The 20,651-nt window shown below is 49.7% G+C and overlaps 7 protein-coding genes across 7 annotated transcripts; 4 read left to right on the top strand and 3 right to left on the bottom strand. All coding sequences in view use genetic code 12, as the record gives it.

The window, feature by feature from the left end:
• Positions 1-175: 175 nt before the first annotated feature.
• Positions 176-634, top strand: LODBEIA_P20700 (uncharacterized protein; the record flags this gene model as incomplete). The annotated part of the gene is made up of 1 exon (XM_066972029.1): positions 176-634. The coding sequence occupies one exon, from the start codon at positions 176-178 to the stop codon at positions 632-634; it is 459 nt and encodes a 152-aa protein (XP_066829008.1).
• Positions 635-1,748: 1,114 nt separating this feature from the next.
• Positions 1,749-6,527, top strand: LODBEIA_P20690 (uncharacterized protein; the record flags this gene model as incomplete). The annotated part of the gene is made up of 1 exon (XM_066972027.1): positions 1,749-6,527. One exon carries the CDS (start codon positions 1,749-1,751, stop codon positions 6,525-6,527), a length of 4,779 nt encoding a protein of 1,592 aa, XP_066829007.1.
• A 770-nt stretch (positions 6,528-7,297) lies between these two features.
• Positions 7,298-8,212, top strand: LODBEIA_P20680 (uncharacterized protein; the record flags this gene model as incomplete). The annotated part of the gene is made up of 1 exon (XM_066972026.1): positions 7,298-8,212. The coding sequence occupies one exon, from the start codon at positions 7,298-7,300 to the stop codon at positions 8,210-8,212; it is 915 nt and encodes a 304-aa protein (XP_066829006.1).
• A 4,332-nt stretch (positions 8,213-12,544) lies between these two features.
• LODBEIA_P20670 (uncharacterized protein) lies at positions 12,545-13,911 on the top strand (the record flags this gene model as incomplete). Its single annotated transcript, XM_066972025.1, has 2 exons — positions 12,545-12,558; positions 12,612-13,911. 2 exons carry the CDS (start codon positions 12,545-12,547, stop codon positions 13,909-13,911), a joined length of 1,314 nt encoding a protein of 437 aa, XP_066829005.1.
• Positions 13,912-14,154: 243 nt separating this feature from the next.
• On the bottom strand, positions 14,155-16,335 carry LODBEIA_P20660 (uncharacterized protein; the record flags this gene model as incomplete). The annotated part of the gene is made up of 1 exon (XM_066972024.1): positions 14,155-16,335. One exon carries the CDS (start codon positions 16,333-16,335, stop codon positions 14,155-14,157), a length of 2,181 nt encoding a protein of 726 aa, XP_066829004.1.
• A 133-nt stretch (positions 16,336-16,468) lies between these two features.
• LODBEIA_P20650 (uncharacterized protein) lies at positions 16,469-17,617 on the bottom strand (the record flags this gene model as incomplete). The annotated part of the gene is made up of 1 exon (XM_066972023.1): positions 16,469-17,617. The coding sequence occupies one exon, from the start codon at positions 17,615-17,617 to the stop codon at positions 16,469-16,471; it is 1,149 nt and encodes a 382-aa protein (XP_066829003.1).
• A 161-nt stretch (positions 17,618-17,778) lies between these two features.
• LODBEIA_P20640 (uncharacterized protein) lies at positions 17,779-20,577 on the bottom strand (the record flags this gene model as incomplete). Its single annotated transcript, XM_066972022.1, has 1 exon — positions 17,779-20,577. One exon carries the CDS (start codon positions 20,575-20,577, stop codon positions 17,779-17,781), a length of 2,799 nt encoding a protein of 932 aa, XP_066829002.1.
• Between the last annotated feature and the right edge of the window lie 74 nt (positions 20,578-20,651).

Raw genomic sequence — 20,651 nt, 5'->3', positions numbered from 1 at the left:
AGTGGGGCTAGCAACAGCTTCGAGGGAAATCTTCACTCTTGACCTATTGGCCGATTTTGACAGCGCTTGCACGACTTTGTACAAACGAGGGCGAGCAAGGTGATAACAGAGAGGGAAAATCACCAACCACTGGTGTCTTTTTTGACACCCAATTTTACAGCCTCCACACTAATTAATGGCTGCACTTCCCAAACGAATCCTCAAGGAGACCGAGCGGTTAGTAAGTGACCCAGTCCCGGGGATCACCGCGACGCCAAGCGAAGACAACCTTCGATACTTTGAAGTGACAATCGACGGGCCGAGCCAGTCCCCCTACGCTGAAGGAGTGTTCCACCTCGAGCTCTATTTACCTGACGACTACCCCATGTGTGCCCCAAAAGTGCGCTTTTTGACCAAGATCTACCATCCCAATATCGACAAGTTGGGGAGAATATGTTTAGACGTGCTCAAGGACAACTGGTCGCCGGCATTGCAGATCAGAACCATCTTGTTGAGCATACAGGCCTTGTTGGGCGCACCAAACCCGGACGACCCTTTGGCGAATGATGTTGCCGAAGACTGGAAGCGGGACGAAAAGAAGGCCGTCGAAGTGGCAAAGGAATGGACTGCCAAATACGCGACGAGAAAGGAATGAGCTGTTTACAAGGCATGGGAACTACACCAGAGGGTTTTTTTTTTTTTTAGATAATGAATGATGATCTTTTATCATATGTGTGTGGACAGAACTAGTCGTTGTACCGTATACTGCTACGAGTAAGTTCACCTATTAATAGTAGTCTCAACAATAAGATTTTGAGATCTGGCGGGTCTGCTTCGCAGGGCTTGTTTACAACCTCATATTCGGGTGGCCACCACAGGCCTGTCGAGGGTAAATGTATCCAGGTGATGGAGAACAAACTCAACCCAACGCGTCGTTTGTTAACCAAACACGGCCGTTGCTCCCAGCCCCGAATCTGAACTAACCGATCCCGAACATTCTTGAAAAAAAAAAACAAAAAGAAAATAGAGAATCTCGGACTCTTTTGTGGTGGTTAACTCCACCAATGAGAACAAGACAGTCCACTTATGGTCGTGATCACATACAGATCCCATAACCTAGCTATTGTCCCGATGCTATGGTCTCAGTATAAACACCGCATATCCTGGTGAAAACGGAATTTCCACGAATGCAGTTTTGATATTGACCGAAAGAGAAAGCGGCAATAAAAAAAAAAAAAAAAGAAAAGGAAAAGCGAACTCTTCGTGCCGCAGGTTCCCGGTTAGAAATGACGTTGGTCAGATGCCCACACCACGCAGCCCCCTTGCTACTTCACGGGCAGGCGATGTGCAGTCAAGGACCATCCACTAAGCAAAAGCAACTGCTCTGGTAGACTGAAAAGCGCCTGAAGGCCAGGTAGTAAGATGGCTGACAAGAGGAAGGGGGTCTCTCAGTCAAACCCCGTAATCATGTCAACCCGTAATGAAATTTTAATCTTTTTTTTTTTTTCTTTTAATATTTTATATTTCGGGCTTTATTAAAAGAATCGTGTTTCTCTGAAAAAGGTCAAGGGCCTGGCTTTTTTTTTTACAACCAAACCGGTGAATCCAAGATCTGTTGTTTGTATTGCTGAGGTTGACTTTCGAAAGTCAAACGCGCTGCTTCACATTCACCTACTGGTATCTTTTCACTGCCAGATCTCACCTAAGATCCGGATCGGATGGAAAGATTGCGAAAATACCGCAGACCCATTGAGTAGAATTACAGCACCATGGTGAGTCGTGATAAAAGCAGGGCACAGACGAGTCCCTTTAGTGATCACAGCGCCGAGTTGGAAGACGATGATGGCTCAATCTTGAAATCACCGTTGGAAGCGCACTTTGACAAGGGCCGTTTGTCGTACCACGGCTCGGCCAGCCTGGCCAACCACGACTCATACTCTGATGATTCCATGCCACCCACGCCAAAGCTTGCCGCAGACTCATTCGACAACGGGAAAAGCTCTCGTTTGAAGTTTCAATTGGGGTCCAACCAAACACCCCCCTCGTCGTCGTCTTCGTCGTCGGTTTCCCCGTCAAAGCACCGGTTTTCCAAATCGCCAAAGTCTCCCTTTTTGGACGACGTGATATTGGAGGATGAAGTGTACCAGAAACCCAAGGCGGAGGAAGCTGAAAACACAGCAGAGGTGTCGGGACTGCATGAAGACTTGGCCACCAGAAGACACCGGTGGGGCACGTTCAGAGACAAAAACGGGAGACCCGATCTGGCCAAAACAGGCGTGGGCCGGTCCAGGACCTTGAACAAGATACTACATCCACACCGCAACGACAAGGGGCACCACCACCGACTGTTGAAAGGGAGGATCAAGTCCATCAGGAAACCAAACACTCACTCGATTGACTTCCCCGAGCTCCACCACCGTGACTCGGACTCTGACAGCAACAAAGACGCGCCGGAAGGGGATTCTAAAAACAGAAAGCTGGAGAAGCGCACAGTGGTGTTCAACAGAGAGCTCCCTGAACAGTTTACAGACATGGAGACGGGCAAGCCAAACACCAACTACCCCAGGAACAAGATCAGAACGACAAAGTACACCCCACTCACGTTCTTACCGAAAAACATATTCAACCAGTTTTTCCACAACATTGCCAATATTTATTTCCTTGCGTTGATTATCTTGGGTGCGTTCCAGATCTTTGGTGTCCCCTCACCGTCAATGGCGGCGGTGCCGTTGATTGTCATTGTCATTATCACCGCGATAAAGGACGCCGTAGAGGACTCCAGGAGGACAATCACGGACTTGGAAGTGAACAACCAGCATACGCATATTTTGGAACAAGTGCATGACTCGGACTACCACTATGAAAACCGAAACGTGAATGATGAAAAAGTGTCTCTCTGGAGGAGGTTCAAAAAGTGGAACACAAAGTTGTTGGTCAAGTTCTGGGGAGCACTGAAGAGCAGCCTCACAAAGGAAGGAAGGGCGAATAGAGCGAGGGAAAAGCACAACCGTGAAAACAACATCCAGGAGGGAGAAGCACGAAAGTCGTTTGAAAGTGATGTTGTCACTCCGCGAAACTCGATTGATCCGTTTGGCGAAACCATTCGACAATCGTTTCACAAACCACGGTCCTCGGGACAGGCACAACCAAAGACTCTAAAATTTGTTCGCAAGTGCTGGAAAGATGTCAGAGTGGGGGACCTCTTGCGTATCTACAACAACGACGAGGTCCCCGCCGATGTGGTGATTCTATCCACGAGTGACGACGACAACTGTTGCTTTGTCGAGACAAAGAACCTCGATGGGGAGACAAACCTCAAGGTCAAACAAGCATTAAAGTACTCTTCAGTCGATGACAAAATCACCAAAGCCGACGACTTGATCGACAAGTCGTTCCAAATTGACTCAGAGGGCCCGCATGCAAACCTCTACTCATACGAGGGCAACTTGAAATACACTGCTCGCAACGGGCACCCACTAGAGGAGCCCGTCACTATCAACAACTTGCTTCTACGTGGATGCTCTTTGAGAAACACCAAATGGGTTATTGGGATAGTGGTGTTTACCGGAGACGACACCAAGATCATGCTCAACGCCGGGGTCACGCCAACAAAGCAATCGCGCATGTCCAAGGAGTTGAACTACTATGTCTTGTTGAACTTTCTCTTGTTGTTTATCATTTGTTTCGTCTCGGGCTTAGTCAATGGGTTGTATTATAGGAAAACAGGGACGTCGCGGGACTACTTTGAGTTTGGCACCATTGCGGGCACCCCCGCGCTCAACGGGCTCGTGGGGTTCTTTGTCGCGGTGATATTGTACCAGTCATTGGTTCCCATCTCGTTGTACATCACCATTGAAATTATTAAAACGGCGCAGGCGTTTTTCATATACTCCGACGTGGGGATGTACTATCCAAAGTTGGATTTCCCGTGCACCCCGAAATCGTGGTCCATTAGTGACGACTTGGGCCAGATTGAGTATATATTTAGTGACAAGACGGGGACATTGACGCAAAACGTGATGGAGTTTAAAAAGTGTACGATAAACGGTGTCTCGTATGGCCGTGCGTATACAGAGGCGTTGGCAGGGTTGAGAAAACGTCAAGGTGTGGATGTTGAAGCCGAGGCAGCGCATGAACGTGCGATGATTGCAGAGGATAAAGTGGAGATGGTTGACAAGTTGCGCGGGTTGCTCAAAAGCACCACCTACGATGACGAAATCACGTTTGTTTCGCTGAAGTTTGTTGACGATCTCTTGGGTGCTGCGGGTGAAGACCAACAGGAGGCTGGCTACCATTTCATGTTGGCGTTGGCATTGTGCCACTCGGTCTTGGCCGAGCAGAGCGAAAAGAACCCGCACAAGTTGGTGTTGAAAGCGCAATCCCCCGATGAGGCCGCGCTAGTGGGCACTGCCCGCTCCTTGGGGTTCAATTTCAAAGGCACCACGAAAAAGGGCTTTTTGGTGGACGAGTTTGGCACGTGCAAGGAGTACCAGGTGTTGAACACGTTGGAGTTTAACTCCACAAGAAAGAGAATGAGCACTATTATCAAGATACCGAGTGACCCGCCCAGGGCGTTGTTGCTCTGCAAAGGTGCAGATAGCATTATTTATGAGCGGTTGTCCAAGACCGAGAACGACCCGGAGATGCTCGAGGCCACTGCTAGGGACCTTGAGGAGTACGCCACGGAGGGGTTGCGGACATTGTGCATTGCCGAGCGAGAGTTGACGTGGGAGCAGTACACCGAGTGGAACAAACGGCACCAGGTGGCGGCGTCCTCGTTGGAGGATAGAGAGGGCAAGATGGAACAAGTGGCGGACGCTATCGAGCAGGAGTTGGTGTTGCTTGGGGGTACCGCGATTGAAGACCGGTTACAAGATGGGGTCCCCGATGCCATCTCGTTATTGGCCGAGGCCGGGATCAAGTTGTGGGTCTTGACTGGCGACAAGGTCGAGACTGCGATCAACATTGGCTTTTCGTGTAATTTATTGGGCAACGAGATGGACTTGCTCGTGATCAAAACTGCTTATTCTAGCGAGGAAACAGAAAAGATGGGCCTCGAGCTAGGCTTTGGCAACGCCGAGGCGCAAATCATCGACAATGTTATCAGCTTTTACTTGAACCGCCACTTCAACATGGAAGGCACCATCGACGAGCAAGAGGCTGCCATTGGTGATCACACTGCTCCAGATGCCCGGTTTGGCGTGGTTATTGACGGGGACGCATTAAAGCTTGCCTTGATGAACCGCGACACCAAACGGAAATTCCTCTTGCTCTGCAAAAAATGCAGAGCCGTGTTGTGCTGCCGGGTGTCGCCCGCACAGAAAGCCGCAGTGGTCAAGCTAGTCAAGGACACGTTGGATGTCATGACCTTGGCGATTGGAGACGGGTCCAACGACGTGGCCATGATTCAAGCCGCGGATGTCGGTGTGGGGATCGCGGGAGAAGAAGGCCGGCAAGCGGTGATGTCCTCTGATTATGCGTTTGGCCAGTTTCGGTTCCTCGCGCGGTTGTTGCTCACCCACGGCCGGTGGTCCTACAAACGCTTCAGCGAAATGATCCCGTCGTTCTTCTACAAAAACATCATCTTCAACATAGCCTTGTTCTGGTACGGGATCTACTGCGACTTTGACGGGACGTACTTGTTTGAGTTTACCTATCTCATGTTCTACAACTTGGCATTCACGTCGCTTCCCGTCATCTTCATGGGCATCTTTGACCAAGACGTGAGCGCAAAAGTGAGTCTCCTTGTGCCGCAACTATACCGCTCGGGTATTTTGAGAAACGAAATGAGCGATTTAAAGTTTTACATTTACTGTCTTGACGGAATATACCAGAGTGCCATTTCCTTCTTTTTCCCTTACTTGATGTACAAGACGCTGTTTCCTGGGGAGAACGGGAAACCGGTCGACCATAGGTTCTGGGTCGGGGTGCCTGTTACAGTCATTGCATGCACAAGTTGCAACTTGTACTTGCTTTTCCACCAACGTCGGTGGGACTGGCTCAGCTCGCTAATCATTGGCATCTCGATCCTCATTGTGTTTATCTGGACGGGGCTCTGGTCGTCGTCGGAGTACTCGTCGCAGGAGTTCTACAAGGCGGCGGCGCAAGTGTTTGGCATGACCGCGTTCTGGGCGGTCATCTTCATTGGAATCTTGGTGTGCCTACTTCCAAGGTTCTTCTATGACATTTTACAGAAATTGTACTTTCCCAAGGACGAAGACATCATCAGGGAGTGCGTGCAAAGAGGCGATTTCGACCCGTACCCTGCCAACTATGACCCAACAGACCCCGATAGGCCAAAGATCAGCGCCTACTCAAGCGCAGTGGTCAACCGGATGAGCATGGACCATCGCGTCTCCGACGATAGGGTCGACATGAGCAACCAGGCCACGACGCCGCACACGCCACCACCGGGGTTCCTCGCTCAAATGCGAAGGAAAAGCAAGAGCTTCCGCCACCACTCCGACTTGCTGACGGAAACCATCCAAATGGAGGTATTTGATGAAAACCAGAGACGCATTTCAATGATTAGCGAGAGAAATAGATAGACAGTGTAGATTATAGAAAACTAACAGTTGATGAGATGGAGCGAGAAAAGATTAATGGCGCGTGTCGAGGCGCACTGGCTCTTTGGCTCAAATTTTTCAGGTGGAAAATACCACAAAATCGAGCGATGGGAATGGGGAGAAAGTGAGCGAATGAAGTGAGGTTCAATTGGGCACTGGCATTGGCATTGGGATGTGCGCTGCTTGGAGGGGTCAGCAGGGACACATAGGATGGGGAGGGAGTCACCAGTACCGAGCCGTTGCGTTGGCCCAGGTCTAACAATTTTCTCTCCCTCTATATAGGTGGCACTAATTGGCCAATAAAAACCGTGCATTGTCAGTTCCTACATGAATTTTTTTTTATTCCGTAAATCACCGCGATAACCAGAAAGTCGTGTGTCACGGCGCCAGCTCTAGCTACAAAAGTGCCAACAACACGGGTCTTTGAGTCGGGAGTCCTCCTCGTTAAGCCGTTGGTGGTTGATCCATCATCATTGGCATAGTATTCACATTATCCAGCATGACCTCCCGACTCAAACGACACCAATAACACCGTTGTTGCATAAAAAAAAACAGAAATATACAAAAATAAAAAACTTTTTATCAGAAAATTATTCGCTCAACTCTATTGCAGTTTCTGAAAGAGAAAAAGTTTTTCCTTATAAAATGTCGAAAACTTTTCCTGATTCCTGTTCCTCTTTTTTACACACTCTTCTTTTTTTTCTCCCCTTTTATTTCACCCAAGCAACCCCGTTTACATATTCAATACTACAATGGCAGCTGAAAAGAGTAACTTCTTAGTCGATTTCCTTATGGGAGGTGTCTCCGCCGCAATCTCCAAGACTGCCGCAGCACCAATTGAGAGAGTCAAGTTGTTGATTCAGAATCAAGATGAGATGTTGAAGCAAGGTAGATTGTCCCACCCATACACTGGTATCGGGGACTGTTTCAGAAGAACGGCCGCAGATGAAGGTCTCATTGCCTTTTGGAGAGGTAACACCGCCAATGTTATCAGATACTTCCCAACACAAGCTTTGAACTTTGCTTTCAAGGACAAGTTCAAGGCCATGTTTGGTTTCAAGAAAGATGAGGGTTACTGGACCTGGTTTGCAGGTAACTTGGCCTCTGGTGGTTTGGCCGGTGCCACTTCGTTGGCCTTTGTCTACTCCTTGGACTATGCCAGAACCAGGTTGGCCAACGACGCCAAGTCTGCTAAAGGCGACGGTAAAGGTAGAGAGTTTAACGGTTTGATTGATGTTTACAAGAAGACCTTGGCTTCCGACGGTATTGCCGGTCTTTACAGAGGTTTCGGTCCTTCCGTTGTTGGTATCATTGTCTACAGAGGTCTCTACTTTGGTCTCTACGATTCGTTGAAACCAGTTGTCTTGGTTGGTCCATTGCAAGGCTCGTTCTTGGCCTCGTTCCTCTTGGGTTGGGCCGTCACCACCGGTGCCTCTACTGCTTCGTACCCATTGGATACCGTTAGAAGACGTATGATGATGACCTCAGGTCAAGCCGTCAAGTACAACGGTGCTCTCGACTGTGCTAGAAAGGTTATTGCCGCTGAAGGTGTCAAGTCTCTTTTCAAGGGCTGCGGTGCTAACATCTTGAGAGGTGTTGCCGGTGCCGGTGTCATTTCCTTGTACGATCAATTGCAAGTTATCATGTTTGGAAAGAAGTTCAAGTAAATTTTATATAGTTAGATAGAATACTGATTTCTATAAGCCAGTGGAAACTCTGAAAAGCCTTGGATGGTTCACGCGAGAGGTGTCAAGCGAAACGTTAATGCCGATGGACACAAAGTCATGGCAAATAACCTCTATTCCCGAGTCAATGAAGGTGTCACGTAGCCAAACAATAAGGTTGTCACGTGAGTTAGTAGACTCTCATTGATGGTGGCTGCTCTTGCTCCGTAAATTTTCAAAGATAGGGCCTGTACCGGAAGAAATTTCATAAAGCATGACTTCCTCTGGTGATGTAAGTTGTCAGGTAGAATTGGTTGTGAAATTGGGCCTTGATGCTGAGCAGACAACTGAGTGAGCAGATGAAGCTCAATTATATAGTGTCAATAGAGGAGAGAAAAGCCATGTTTTCGTCACTATGAAATGTTCCAGTTTCGTTTTCATGGCTACCACTGGTTTACTGTGAAGTCACGTGCGCGCACACTCAACTCTGGGCGTTGTTAAAACTCTTCAGGAAACATCTTTTTCCCAGTGTGAGGTTATTTTGTTCCACTTGTCCATTAACGCGTCAAACGGGGGTAGTGTCGACTCTGTTTCACGTTGTTTAAACGTTTGAATAACAAGAAATAGGGGCAGTTATTGATTGTCTTTTCCAACAACCGTGTGTGGGGTAACCCTCACTTTTGTAATTGTCGGGGAGCTTTTCAAGATGGCCTTTGCAGAATGCGCTTGTCGTAGCATGCCCCACCGCAGATCATGAGCGGCTCCCCTCATCTCTTGAGTGTGCTCTTTTTACAACTCCCCCATCCGCCCCGCTCTCTCTTCGAGAAGGACGTATCTCCGAGTCTAAAACTTACCCCTCGTGAACGCAACACCGACGACTGTTGGTGATAATGCCTGAGCTTTGAAACATATGTTCCCTGATTCAGTGCTTGCGCACCTTTACTGGATTTTGAAAGAGTTTGACCCGGACTTTGGTGTCACCACGAGCAAGGAGGTTCCGCAAGTGATGTTGCCTTTGCTCATCTCAATCTCAAACAGTTCCGCACTTTACAATCCCAACAAATTTTTGAAACCACTGCCGAGCACTTGCAAACATGGTGGTACGCACCAAGACTTATGTCTGACCCTCACCAATAAGCCTCTGCTGATCGGTCAAGAGGATTGTGGATCGATCGGCACACAGCACAAAGCACCGTTGGAGTTGTCCAGAACCAACCATCCCTTGTTCAAAGCAGTACGATGGTTTCGAACTCTCTCGAAACTCCGACACAATCGTTTCCAAGGTTATCTCCTAAGCGACGAGTGCAAAGTAGCAATTTGGTTGACCTTCCACAACCACTATTGCTCTGAGACGCGTACTATCATGTACCATCGTCAAAAACTGAGCAAGTGAATAGATGACTGAATAGGAAAGTGGAGTAAAACATTCTCTCTTGCCAATCGCTAATGGTTCATAACCGTCATGTATCGTGACGGCATGCTAAAACTGTTTAGTCAATGAAAAAAGAAGGGCACAGCTAATGATGTGCATGACGAGATATTTACAAATGCCATCAAAATCTCAACTCTTGTTTCACTAGGGATGCTTTCTAGAGAACACAGGACTGGAGAGAGAGACGACCACGATGGCGAGAAGACACTTTCCGCAATTGGTTCACCTTTTGTTCAAGGAAGAGCGCTTGCGTCAAAGCAATTCCTCAGTTTGTGCTTCTCCTTTCAAAGTGGGGCGCAAACAATCGCTAGAGACCTTCCACGAGGTCTATTTTCTTGAATCCGCTGAACCCGTTACCCCTCGCTCAGACTCTGGCTTGCCCCGCTAGCAACAGGGTAGGTTTGCAAAGGTTTTATCTCCTTCCCCAAAGCAATTAAAGCCTGTGCCTAACTAGTCAAGAGCATTCCTGGAATTGCTAAGATTGCCGGAAATTTGCGTCGCTGAGCCTACTTAGATCTTGACTAGATAGGCTCCTGCACTGTTTCTTATCCCTGGCCCCACAACGTTTTAGAGCAAACGTTTCAGTCCTTCTGAAATAGTCTCCACGCGCTAGAGCTCTAGGGAGGTAAAACTAGGGAGATCTGATTGGTTCCATTCGTGAGCTCTGCTGGGCACATCCTAATGTGCTGCTTAAGCACCTCCACTGTAAATATCGTTGTTCCAACCACTTGAAGCAGTCGACCCGAGACTCATCCCATCCCATGGAAAAGTAAAATTTTGTAAATTCACGTAGCAAGTGGTTTTAGCTGCAATTGCTGCAAAACGGCCAATGTTGTCTGCAGTAAATAAAACGGCCTAATTAGGCCGAGAGTGACTAGATAGGAAATGTAAATACTGCGACTGCTCCTCGCCAGCTACCAGATGCCTACGTCCGATTGTTGAAAATCACCCACTTGTACTTTATATTGCTGCACTTCATATCCAGAACAATAGGCCGCAAATGATTAAAAAGCGGGTTTCTCGATTTCAAACCTCCCCACGGTTAGTGCTTATTTTACTTCACCATTTGTAAACAGTGAGGAGACACCAGAGATTTGCTATTAGAAACGAGGGTGCCACCAGCGTTGTACACAATTCCACACTTGAACCCCAAGGTGAACTTTAAACCCTCAAGGATTCTGGATTGAGGCCTCTTGTGGTGGCGGGGCGATCTATTAGGAGGGAAAACGACAGTGAAAGCTTAAATTGGCGAGCCTAGCTTCCAAGTAGTATTGGCACTAAATCAAGTGGGGTCGAACCGCGGACATACAAAATCGAGGATCTGCAACTTGAATTGCTGGAGAAAACGTGTGGCTTACACTCTTCCCCCTCCCTCTTATTGTCGAAGGCCTTGGATGCTTCCTTTTCTAATTTTTTAATACGCACAGCATGGATGAGCGAAAGTTTCCTTTTCAGGAAGTCCAATTAACATTGCTTAGTCCGTGCTAGAGGTAAATAATATGGGATCCAGCTTGGTATGTGCGCGAAAGTCTACCAGAGGGTAAACCCGTGAAGTCAAGTCTCCGTCCAAGGAACACTCTGGAATTCTTGTTTGTAAAGAAATACGGGCTCGGTCCGCAGGCAGACATAATGTGAGGGCTCTCCCCCTCATCAATAAGTGACAGCTTTTTTTCAAAATAATATTATTTGACATTCCCTTGTTCTGTAGAAGCATGCCGCACCACCGTCCCATTTAGTATCACTTGCGGAATGCCCACCACCACCAGAGTCCTTCCAAGAACAACTTGTCCCGCGCCAATGCCCCTCCTCATTGCACTCTCGTGATCACACAGTCTCCCCAAGTCATCCCCTTGATCTCAGGGTTCATACTTCCGCGTCCCCTTCCGCCTTGATCCGCTGCTTAAATTAGGGCCCCCTCATCCACCCCCACAACTCGGCAGCAACCGCCTTAAAAGCTTAATATCCACTATACTCGGGAGCTACCACATGCCGCAAAATGCCAACTGGCAAACGGTTTAACTTCAAAATGGAAAGGGAAAAAATAAAGTGACGCAATGGTTGCAAAAAAGTTTGTCGGGGAACCTCAAGCAACGGGCAAGGGACGGTGTATTATTTTCGTAAATTATTTTCCGCGCCATCAACCACCCCGGCTCGTAAAGACAGGTGAGTTTCAAGAGGCAGCTCCACTGAGTCAACTGGCCGGCGCCTCGGGTGAACATCAATGACCGACAACCCCCCCCATAGATCACCTCATTAACACACGCTATTGTCAAAAGCTCGACTAACTAGGCAAGCAAATTCGCGATGTTATTTCCACTACCCCTCGCCCGATGCGTCTAATTAACACCAGGGTTGCTCCTCCGTCATTAGCAAGGGGGAGCCCTCTTTCGTTTATTGATTTTCCTGCTTGATTGGGGCCGGGGGGTCATGTACGCCATATACACAGAAAGCAATTACCCAAACAGGCTATAATCAAGTAAAGCGAGTTATATTTTCAGCCCATTCCACATGCCTTTTGCCTATTTAGTCAAACCCCAGTGTGCCATTACAGCAAATGGTGCGCAGAAAATTTTTAAGGTCGATTGGGTTAATTTGACCCTCTTGTGGGTGTTGAAAAAAGGGCCCACGAAAATTAAATTCTTTTTTTTTTTTTCTATTTTTATTTTTAGTTTGGCTATTTTCTTGCCCTGGGTGCATGGTGACACAATATCGCAAGTGTCGAGATACGCTCGAAATCTTCACCACAAGAACCATCCTCAATTGACTTGCCTAGTGGGCGGTCCGCGAATAGTACTATTCGGGAGTCCCTGGAGTTGAGTATATATTGGAAAACATATCCTGCTCTTTCTTACCTCTCTCGTTGGTTCAGCAACACCTCCATCAACCGATACCCCTACACCGATATGAACATTAACGCGTATGTTTGAAACTGCTACTCAGACATCATCAACTCTTACTAACCCGCTATAGCAACGTATTACCTCCAGCTAACGGTAAGAAGCTCTGGAGAGTCAAGAGAACTCCCTCAGCGTCTCACTCAAAGTCCTCATCCACAGACTCACACTCGTCGAGGCACCTGCTGCAGACGTCGATCGAGTGTCTCAACAACTCGTTGAAAATAGCTGCTGCTGCTGCAAAGTTTACCTTGAGAAGACCGCCATTGAGGAGGCCGAAGAACAAACCGGGTAAGCCCAAGGACTTTGTCTTTGTTGATCTCTCCCCTATCAAGTCAGACGACGTGGAGCAGCAAGAAGCCGACAAGGCCGTCCCTGTCAAGAGCAAGGCGCAACCGGAAGCAAACCCGTCCCCGGCTGCCAACTTGCAGTTGCCTTCGCCTACTTTATCCTTGGAAGACTCGCTCTTTGACTTGTCCACATTGCCCAATTTCGATGCACCTCCTACTGCTTCTGCTTCCACCAGCCCCGACTTGGGGTTGGGGATTATGAACTTGGGAATCGACTGGGACCAGCCTGCACCACAACCATTTGCCCACCAAAACAACAACGACCTTTTATACGGATACCAGCAAACCATGATGCAGCAACAACAACAAATCCAGCAGTTGCAACGCCAGTTGCTTGAACAGCAGCAAAGACAAGCTCAGCCGGTGTTGTTCCACTCGACGCCAGCATTGCAATCACAACCTCAATTCCCGCAGCAGCAGCAGCAGCAGCAACTACACTCGCCAATACAGGAGCCAGACTTTAACCAGAAAAGACCTCGACAATGCGCATCTTCTCCAACTGCAGGCCAGTTGCAATTCAAATCGTACCAGCCAAAACCAAAGCACAGCAGGTCATCCTCCGAGGCATCTGTAAGGAAGCCACAGCATAAGAAACAAGTGCAAGCGCACAGGTGTATGAGTTTGCCATACATCCCATCCACAACCAACATCCAACAACAACAGCTTCCCGAAGCGCCACTGTACACGTCAACAACGATGCAAAACGTCGACTCAAACGTGAGCTTGGACGACTTTATGATGCTCAACGACCAGCTCTCGATGAGCTTTGCCCCCGGCATCGCCCAAAACCCCGAATCATACACCCCAGCTACAACCTACTCCGAAGATGAACTCGCCAAACCGGTGTTTAACCAGTTTAGCTTCCAACCACCATGCGTAGAGTTATCATGCGGCTTCGAAGAGTTCCTCACTGGCTCCGCCACCACTGAGCAGCCACTGCAGTACCAGTCGTACCCCGTCTCGATTGCTGCTTCCACCGCATTTAATGAGTTTGAAATGGGCGCATTCTGTCCGATTATAGAGTGAAGCTGGCCTTTGCTCTCCTGCATTTACCCCTAGTTTCAGTTCCTGATATATCCACTTGTTTTTTTTTCCCATTGACTCATTCGGTTTCGCAATCTTATTTCGGTATTCTTGGTTCCACTCATCTGGCTATGAATGGACTCACTTGCTTTTCGGTCACTTTTTAGCACCATGCTTGCTTTTATTTATAACATAATGCAGATACTAAACAAAGTTATACTAGCTAATAAAGATTTCGCTCTCCGCCTATAATGGCGGAATATCTCCTACATAGTTGACGTGGTTCCAGTTGTGTGCAAGATGGATCGACTTTCCTTGCTGTTTCTTGCGCTGGGGCTGCGGGGTTGTACTCTCTGTGTTGTTATTTTTCTCCTCCCAGTTCCGAGCATATCCTACAGCCTGCTTTTGCGCTTCAAAGTCTTCCTCCATGTCGGCCTCCACATACTCCACCTCTTGGTTCTTGACATGGATCAACGGAACATAGTCGGTTTGACACGTGGGTTTGATGTAATCATCCTGATCATCGGTAACCATGCACTGCTTCCTTGCCTCGACGGAGAAACTGGTCACTTTGCAATAACTGGTGTTGTCCAACACCGCCTCTGAAAACCACCGCGTCTCCAACCGTTGGTACAACAACTCGGTCTCGGGAGAGTTACCAATATCCTCCGCCACGTGGTGCCACCACTCGGTGTTGAGGGTCCAGTCCAGCGGCCACTTCAACTCGGGGTCGTACAAGTCCCTGGCGGAGTAGGCAAACTCCCAGTTGGGCTCGGCGCCGTCATTGTAGAACGACTTGTCCAAGGGCGTGTAGTAGGTGAATGAGTTGACAATGCTAAAGCTCTTTTCGTCCACTGCATAGTACTTCCACGCGGGGTTATAGCCAGAGTATGGGCTCACCAGCGGTCCCACCAAGGCGTGGTTCACCGCGTTTTTCAACTCCTTGGCGTCGCTTCCGTCGCACCCGTACTGGACCATAAACGTGTCTGCTTGAACGTGGCCAAAGAAGATCGCCGCTATGACTTTTGGCGAGAACCGCTCAATGATGGAGGTGAAGATCTTGGTGGAAATGGGAAGCGCTTGCTGACTCGGTGGTAGATGCGCGATTATCCACACCCGCTGGTGGTTTCTCTCCGAGTCAATCAACTCCTCAATGAGAAACTTCCACATGCCGTGGGAGTCCACGTCCAACATGTTCCAAAAACAGTACAAGTTCTTTGTGTTCCACACGTTTGAGTTTAAAGATATAACCTTGAGTCCCTTGAGGGTGATGAGCGAGAACCCCGTTTGCGAGTACCGGATCTGCTTCGCGGTGTCGTGGTCGACCCAGTCCAACTCCAGCCACAAGTCCGCGAGAAAGTCAAACTGCCACTGGTACGAGTTGGAGTTTTCGCTGAGGTGCTTTTGCGGAAGCTGGTTCATGGGGAAAATGTCCCGCGTGCCAAACGTGGGGATGACATCGATCTTGTCGAGGTACTTTTTGATGATCCGGTAGCTAGTCTCCTGCGACTTGATGTTCTTGTCCTTGCTCATGTAGCAGCGGTCCGAGTGGTCCACCGTGCCGCCGGTGAATAGCGCAAACTCAAAGGAGAGGTGGTTTTGGTGCAAGTCTCTTATGCACAGCATGGTGTTGTTGAGGAGCAACGCCGGGGTGTCGCATGTGTACTCGCCAAACTGCCGCGCTGGAGTCCACGTCCGCTTCTTCACCTTGGTGATGTCCAAATACTTGCCCTTTTCGAAATGGTTCTTGCGGTAGGTGCTGTCGTAATAGCCGGTGTCCAAGTTTTCATTCACGTGCGGCGCGGCGGCTTTGGTGTTTCTGCAGTGGCTCGAGCAGCACAAGCTTTGGCTGCAGTTGGCTTCGGCAAAGACAGTATAGTCGAGCTGCAAGTTGACATCGCTGATGTGCAAAACATGGAATACCTCGCCGCACCCGTCTGGTGGCTGATAGTTTTTAGGCTTCAGCGGCCACATGTTGGACATGTCGATGTTGGGGGTCTCGGGCAAGACGTGGCACTTTTTGTCATGGTAGTAGCAGAAGTAGTCGCCATCCAACCCTGACGGGTTCATCAAACTGGCAACTTTGGCAAAGTCGTTCCCGGTGCTGGAGTAGTCCTCGCCCGAGTAGCCGTAGTTCATGTGGCACTGCACTTCATCATACCCGGCCTCAACGCACCATGTGAGGAATATCTGCGGCACCAAATCCGGTCTCGTCAAGCCAATGAACTTGGCTATTTGCAACCGGGTCTTGCAGGTGGTGCATTCGTCTAAATCAGTGGCAGCCTCGACGTTGTGCAACTCGGCAACCGCCCTTTTGCAGATTTCCTCGTCGGTAAGAGCAGCCTCCACGGGGGGTTTGTAATGAAAAGGCTGCGCCTCGTAGCCGGTGGCATACACAATGAATAGTGCCAACAAAACCAACAACATTGCCCTTGGGAGATTGTGGTTGTAAGTGTTGTAAGTTTTGCAACAGATTTATTCTAGGGGGGTAGGGGGGTATTTTTTTCTATGGTGTGTGCGGTTACAATATCAATTGCACTAAATAACAATACTTACACCATCAGAGCATCTCGCTGATAGCATTGAGCTTTTCAAGACTCAGTTGGGCGTTCCCCATGGATTCCAAGTCCCGTTTTAAAACAGAGACTAGCTCCTTTGTCAAGGCAAGCTGTTTTATGGAAAACTCCTCCTTCATTCGTTCAATGGCCTCGGCATGGTCATTGAGGATCCTCGTGATTTGTTTTTTCACCAGCTCGTTGTCCTTTCTCATGGCCAGTCGAACGTCGTTGGCGTGGGAGAATACGGACTCCAATAAGCCAATGGCTTTGCCGAGAGCGGCATCGCCTCCGGCCGCAACGTCGCTCTTTAAGCTGTCAACTTGGTCCAAGACTAGCGACAGTATCTCTTCCAAATGCGACGCGGCTGAAGTACTGTATGTTTCCACTAGCTCCGAAACGCTGCCGCTGTCCTCAAGGAGCCTCGTCGCCGCGGGGGAGGACTTACCCCTCGGTTGGAAGCTGCTCCTGACAATGTTACTGCTCTCTAGCTTCAACTGCTTGATCTTGTCGCTCAACTCGTGAAGGTCGAGCAACGCGCGCTCCATCGCCTCTTGGGGGCTCTCTGGCGTGACATGGTGGAAGTTGTAGTACTCGTCGCTGTCGATCTCGGACAAGGTCTCGGGGATCACGTGGGGCAGCAAGTCGATGCCATTGGCAGCCTCTTTGCTTCGAAGCGCCTCGGCCTTCCTGATCGCGGCCACCAACTGGCGCTGCAACGTGCGCACGGTGGGGACAATGAAGTTGGTGTTGTTCTGCTCTCTGAACTTGATGTCGTAGTACTTGTTCTGGATAATCTCCCACTTTTTGGTCTGGCTGAGCGACCTGTTGCCAACGTACTTGAACGGCTTGGTCTCAACTATGAGATAGAGAATCAACTTGACGTCTTCGCCAGACAATTTCATCCGGTGCGGGTTCTTCATGTTGTTGATATGGGCAAGGGCCTGCGACATGGTCACGGGGTCAACCTCCGAGCCCATCAGGTGCTGTCTCTTGCCGGCGGCTGCAACCGCGGCGGAGGCTGTGGCCGCAGCGGACTCTGCGGCTAAACCCTGGTAGTCGATGGAAGAGTGCTCATGGTTGCTGGACTCGCTCGAGTCAACTTTGCCACCGCGGTGCTGCGAGTCGTATTTTTTATGACCTGATGGAGACATGTCTTTAACGTGGGAAAAACTTGTCAATCCTAGTGTCGTGAAAAAGAGGTGTAGAGTCGTTGGTTCAGGATGTGTCTTGATTTTTGTCGTCACTCGTTTGCTTTGTTTTGACTTTGTGTGCTACCATGTGACACCAGAGTTTATACACCTACATGGGTCATTTAAAAGTTCAATCCCGCGGCAAACGAGCTGGTGATGCTCCGGATGTCGTCCTCGATATTCTCCCCGCTGTATCTCGCACCTTCGTACTTTTTATCAATCTTGTGCAACTTGCTGTAGAAATTGGCGCTGATGGAGTTGTCGCCGTTGTAGTAGTTTGACTGGTTGGCCAACGCGGGCCACAACTCGTCCCTAACCTTCTGCTGGCGTTGCACGTCAGACCCTTCATTGGCCATGCTGCCGCCGTCAAAAGTGGCGGTCGAGAATGCCGTCGATGGAGCGCCAAGCGGGTTCCTCTTTGGCCCTTTGGTGGTGCCTCGCGCAGCGTAATTGTTTAGCTGCACCATGGAAAGCTGCAAGTTGTCCAACGGTCCATCGACCAAGCACCCCTTTTCGCGGAAATGGATCAACAAGTGGTTCCATAGCTTGTTGCGCGACAATGCGCGTGGGTTCCCCAACACCAACAACCCGTACTTGGCCCTGGTGAGCGCCACGTTCAACCTCCGCGGATCGCTCAAGAACCCAATGCTTTGCGAGTCGTTGGCGCGAACACAGCTCAAGATGATAAAGTCCTTCTCCCGCCCTTGGAACGCGTCGACACTAGTAATCTCCACTTCAAGATACTCATGCCGCTTGTCCAAGATTGTCGAGTTGATGGACATGAACTGCACCAAGTACGCCCTTTGGCCCTCGTAGGGAGTGATCACCCCGATCTGCTCCGGCCTGATCCCGTCCTTGAACAACCGCGTGATGATCCGCTCCACGTTCATCGCCTCGACTCGGTTCAAGTACGAGTTGCCGCTGCCGCTCAACTCCTCACGGCCGTAATTGGCCCAGAACATCATCGGGGTGTCCAACACGGGCCAGGGGAACATCGCCTCCTCCACCAACCGGTCCTGGCTAGTGACTCCGTTTTGGAGTGAGCCTTCGTAAAACATGTTGCTGGGGAACTCGGACAAGCACGGGTGCATTCTGTACTGCACTTCCAACCGAATCGGAACGTGTCCGAGAAAGACCAATCGCTCAAATAGGGACTGCTTTAGCCCGGCATCGGCGGCTTTTCGGTCCAAGATAACAGGCCCCAACTGCTGGTGGTCGCCAACGAGAATCACCTGCTTGGCTCCTTTGACTATGGGGATCAACACCTCCGGCTCGGAAGCCTGCGTGCTCTCATCTATCAACACTGTTCTGAACTTGAACTGGGCTAGTCTCTTGTCGGCGGCACCCACACACGTACAACACACAACCTCGGCCTTGCTCAATATCTTCAACTCGGACGCACGCAAATTTTTGATAAAGTTTTTGGCATCCTCCACCGACAACTCGCCAACCTCGTTTTTCAATTTGATCAACTTCTTCAACTCTCCCTTTGCCGATTTGTTGACAATGTGGTGCAACGCCAAGTGGCTCACGGAGCTCTCGACGTCCTCGCGTGACTTGGCCGTCAACCGCACCACCCGCAACCCCAACGAGTCCAACTTCTCGGCCAAGTGGTCAACGGCTACGTTTGAAGGCGCGCAAACCAAGATCTTCTCCTTGTTCAAGCGGGACAAATGGTAGACTATCGTGGCGGAGGTGACAGTTTTGCCTGTCCCCGGTGGTCCTTGTATCAAGGAGAGCGGTCTTTGCAACACAGACCTCACAGCGTTGGTCTGGGAGATGTTCAACTCGGTCAACTTTGGGTGCGAGAATTTCTCCGGGGCCTCAATGTCAAACTCCACGGGAGCCACATCGTGGCCCAACAACTTGTGGTAGAGGTACGACGAAACAGACTCTTCGTCTGTGGCAAAGTCCTTCATTGCTTGCTGCATCCGGTCGTACGAGGTGCCTTTCCACACAAACTCGGCAGTAAAGTCGTTGGTCAAGTTTGTTGGTGGCGCCACTTTGGACGCGTTCAACTCCAATGTGAACTCCTCCTGGTAAGAATTGGGCAACCTCAAGATAAAGCCATGCCCTTCCCAGGGCTCCCTCTGGCTGCCGTTATAACGCAATATAATCTCATCTCCCACAGCCACTTTCAAATTGGAGGTCTCAAACGTCATCAACGTGAACGAGGCCAAGTGTCTGTTGTTCAACCCCAAGGCCCACTTGACCTGAATATGCTCTAGCGCTTGCGACTCCTTCAAGTTTTTATCGTAGTCGGCTTCCAATTTCACCAACGGGCCAAACGATCTCTGGTACTGGAACCCGTCGTTGTACCGCATCAATATCGGCAACACCAGCTCTTCGGCAACGTCGTTATTCTCAACGTCGTTAATAGTCGCATCCCGGTTCAACCGCCACTGGGCCTCCAACTTGGAAATCTGCTGCGGGGTCACCTGCCTGGAATCAATCAACGCCTCCTCGCTCGGGGGCGGCGCCAACCACGACAAAAACTGCCGGTCTTCAATGAGCGACTGCCAGTGGCTCGTGTCCCAGTTGATGTCCTTTGACCGTGCGCAGGGCAAACGGCAGAGGATCACCACGACAGACTCCTGTTTGGCAGAGACAAACCCCAACATAAACACGTTCTTGTTGCCGCAGTTGTAGCACTCCAACGTGGTGTCGCCTAGATCCGACTCTTCGTGCAAGCTGACTTGGTTGTGGCGGGACATTACCAAGTGGGTGACAATGTGGGAACTAGAAGAGTTGGTCTTGTCGTTGCAGAACCACTTGTTGCACGTGTTGCACTTGATCACCGAGTTGGGGGTGTTGACTCCACAGTAGGCACAGGCATGTGGGTTTTGGCTCAACTCAAACCCGGGTGCCTCTGCCGCCTCATCAAAGTCGTGCTCACGGTCTTCCCCAAACACTGTACTCATTGCTTGGTTTAGTACTGTGGTGAGGAGAAAGGTCAATTTTTTTTTTCATCTCGGTTTGGAAAAATAGACTACTA

This window comes from Lodderomyces beijingensis (assembly GCF_963989305.1).
Source record: "Lodderomyces beijingensis strain CBS 14171 genome assembly, chromosome: 2".
In the NCBI taxonomy this organism is placed as follows: domain Eukaryota; kingdom Fungi; phylum Ascomycota; class Pichiomycetes; order Serinales; family Debaryomycetaceae; genus Lodderomyces; species Lodderomyces beijingensis.
Note: the sequence above shows the minus strand (reverse complement) of the source record. Positions and strands in the feature narration are given on the sequence as shown.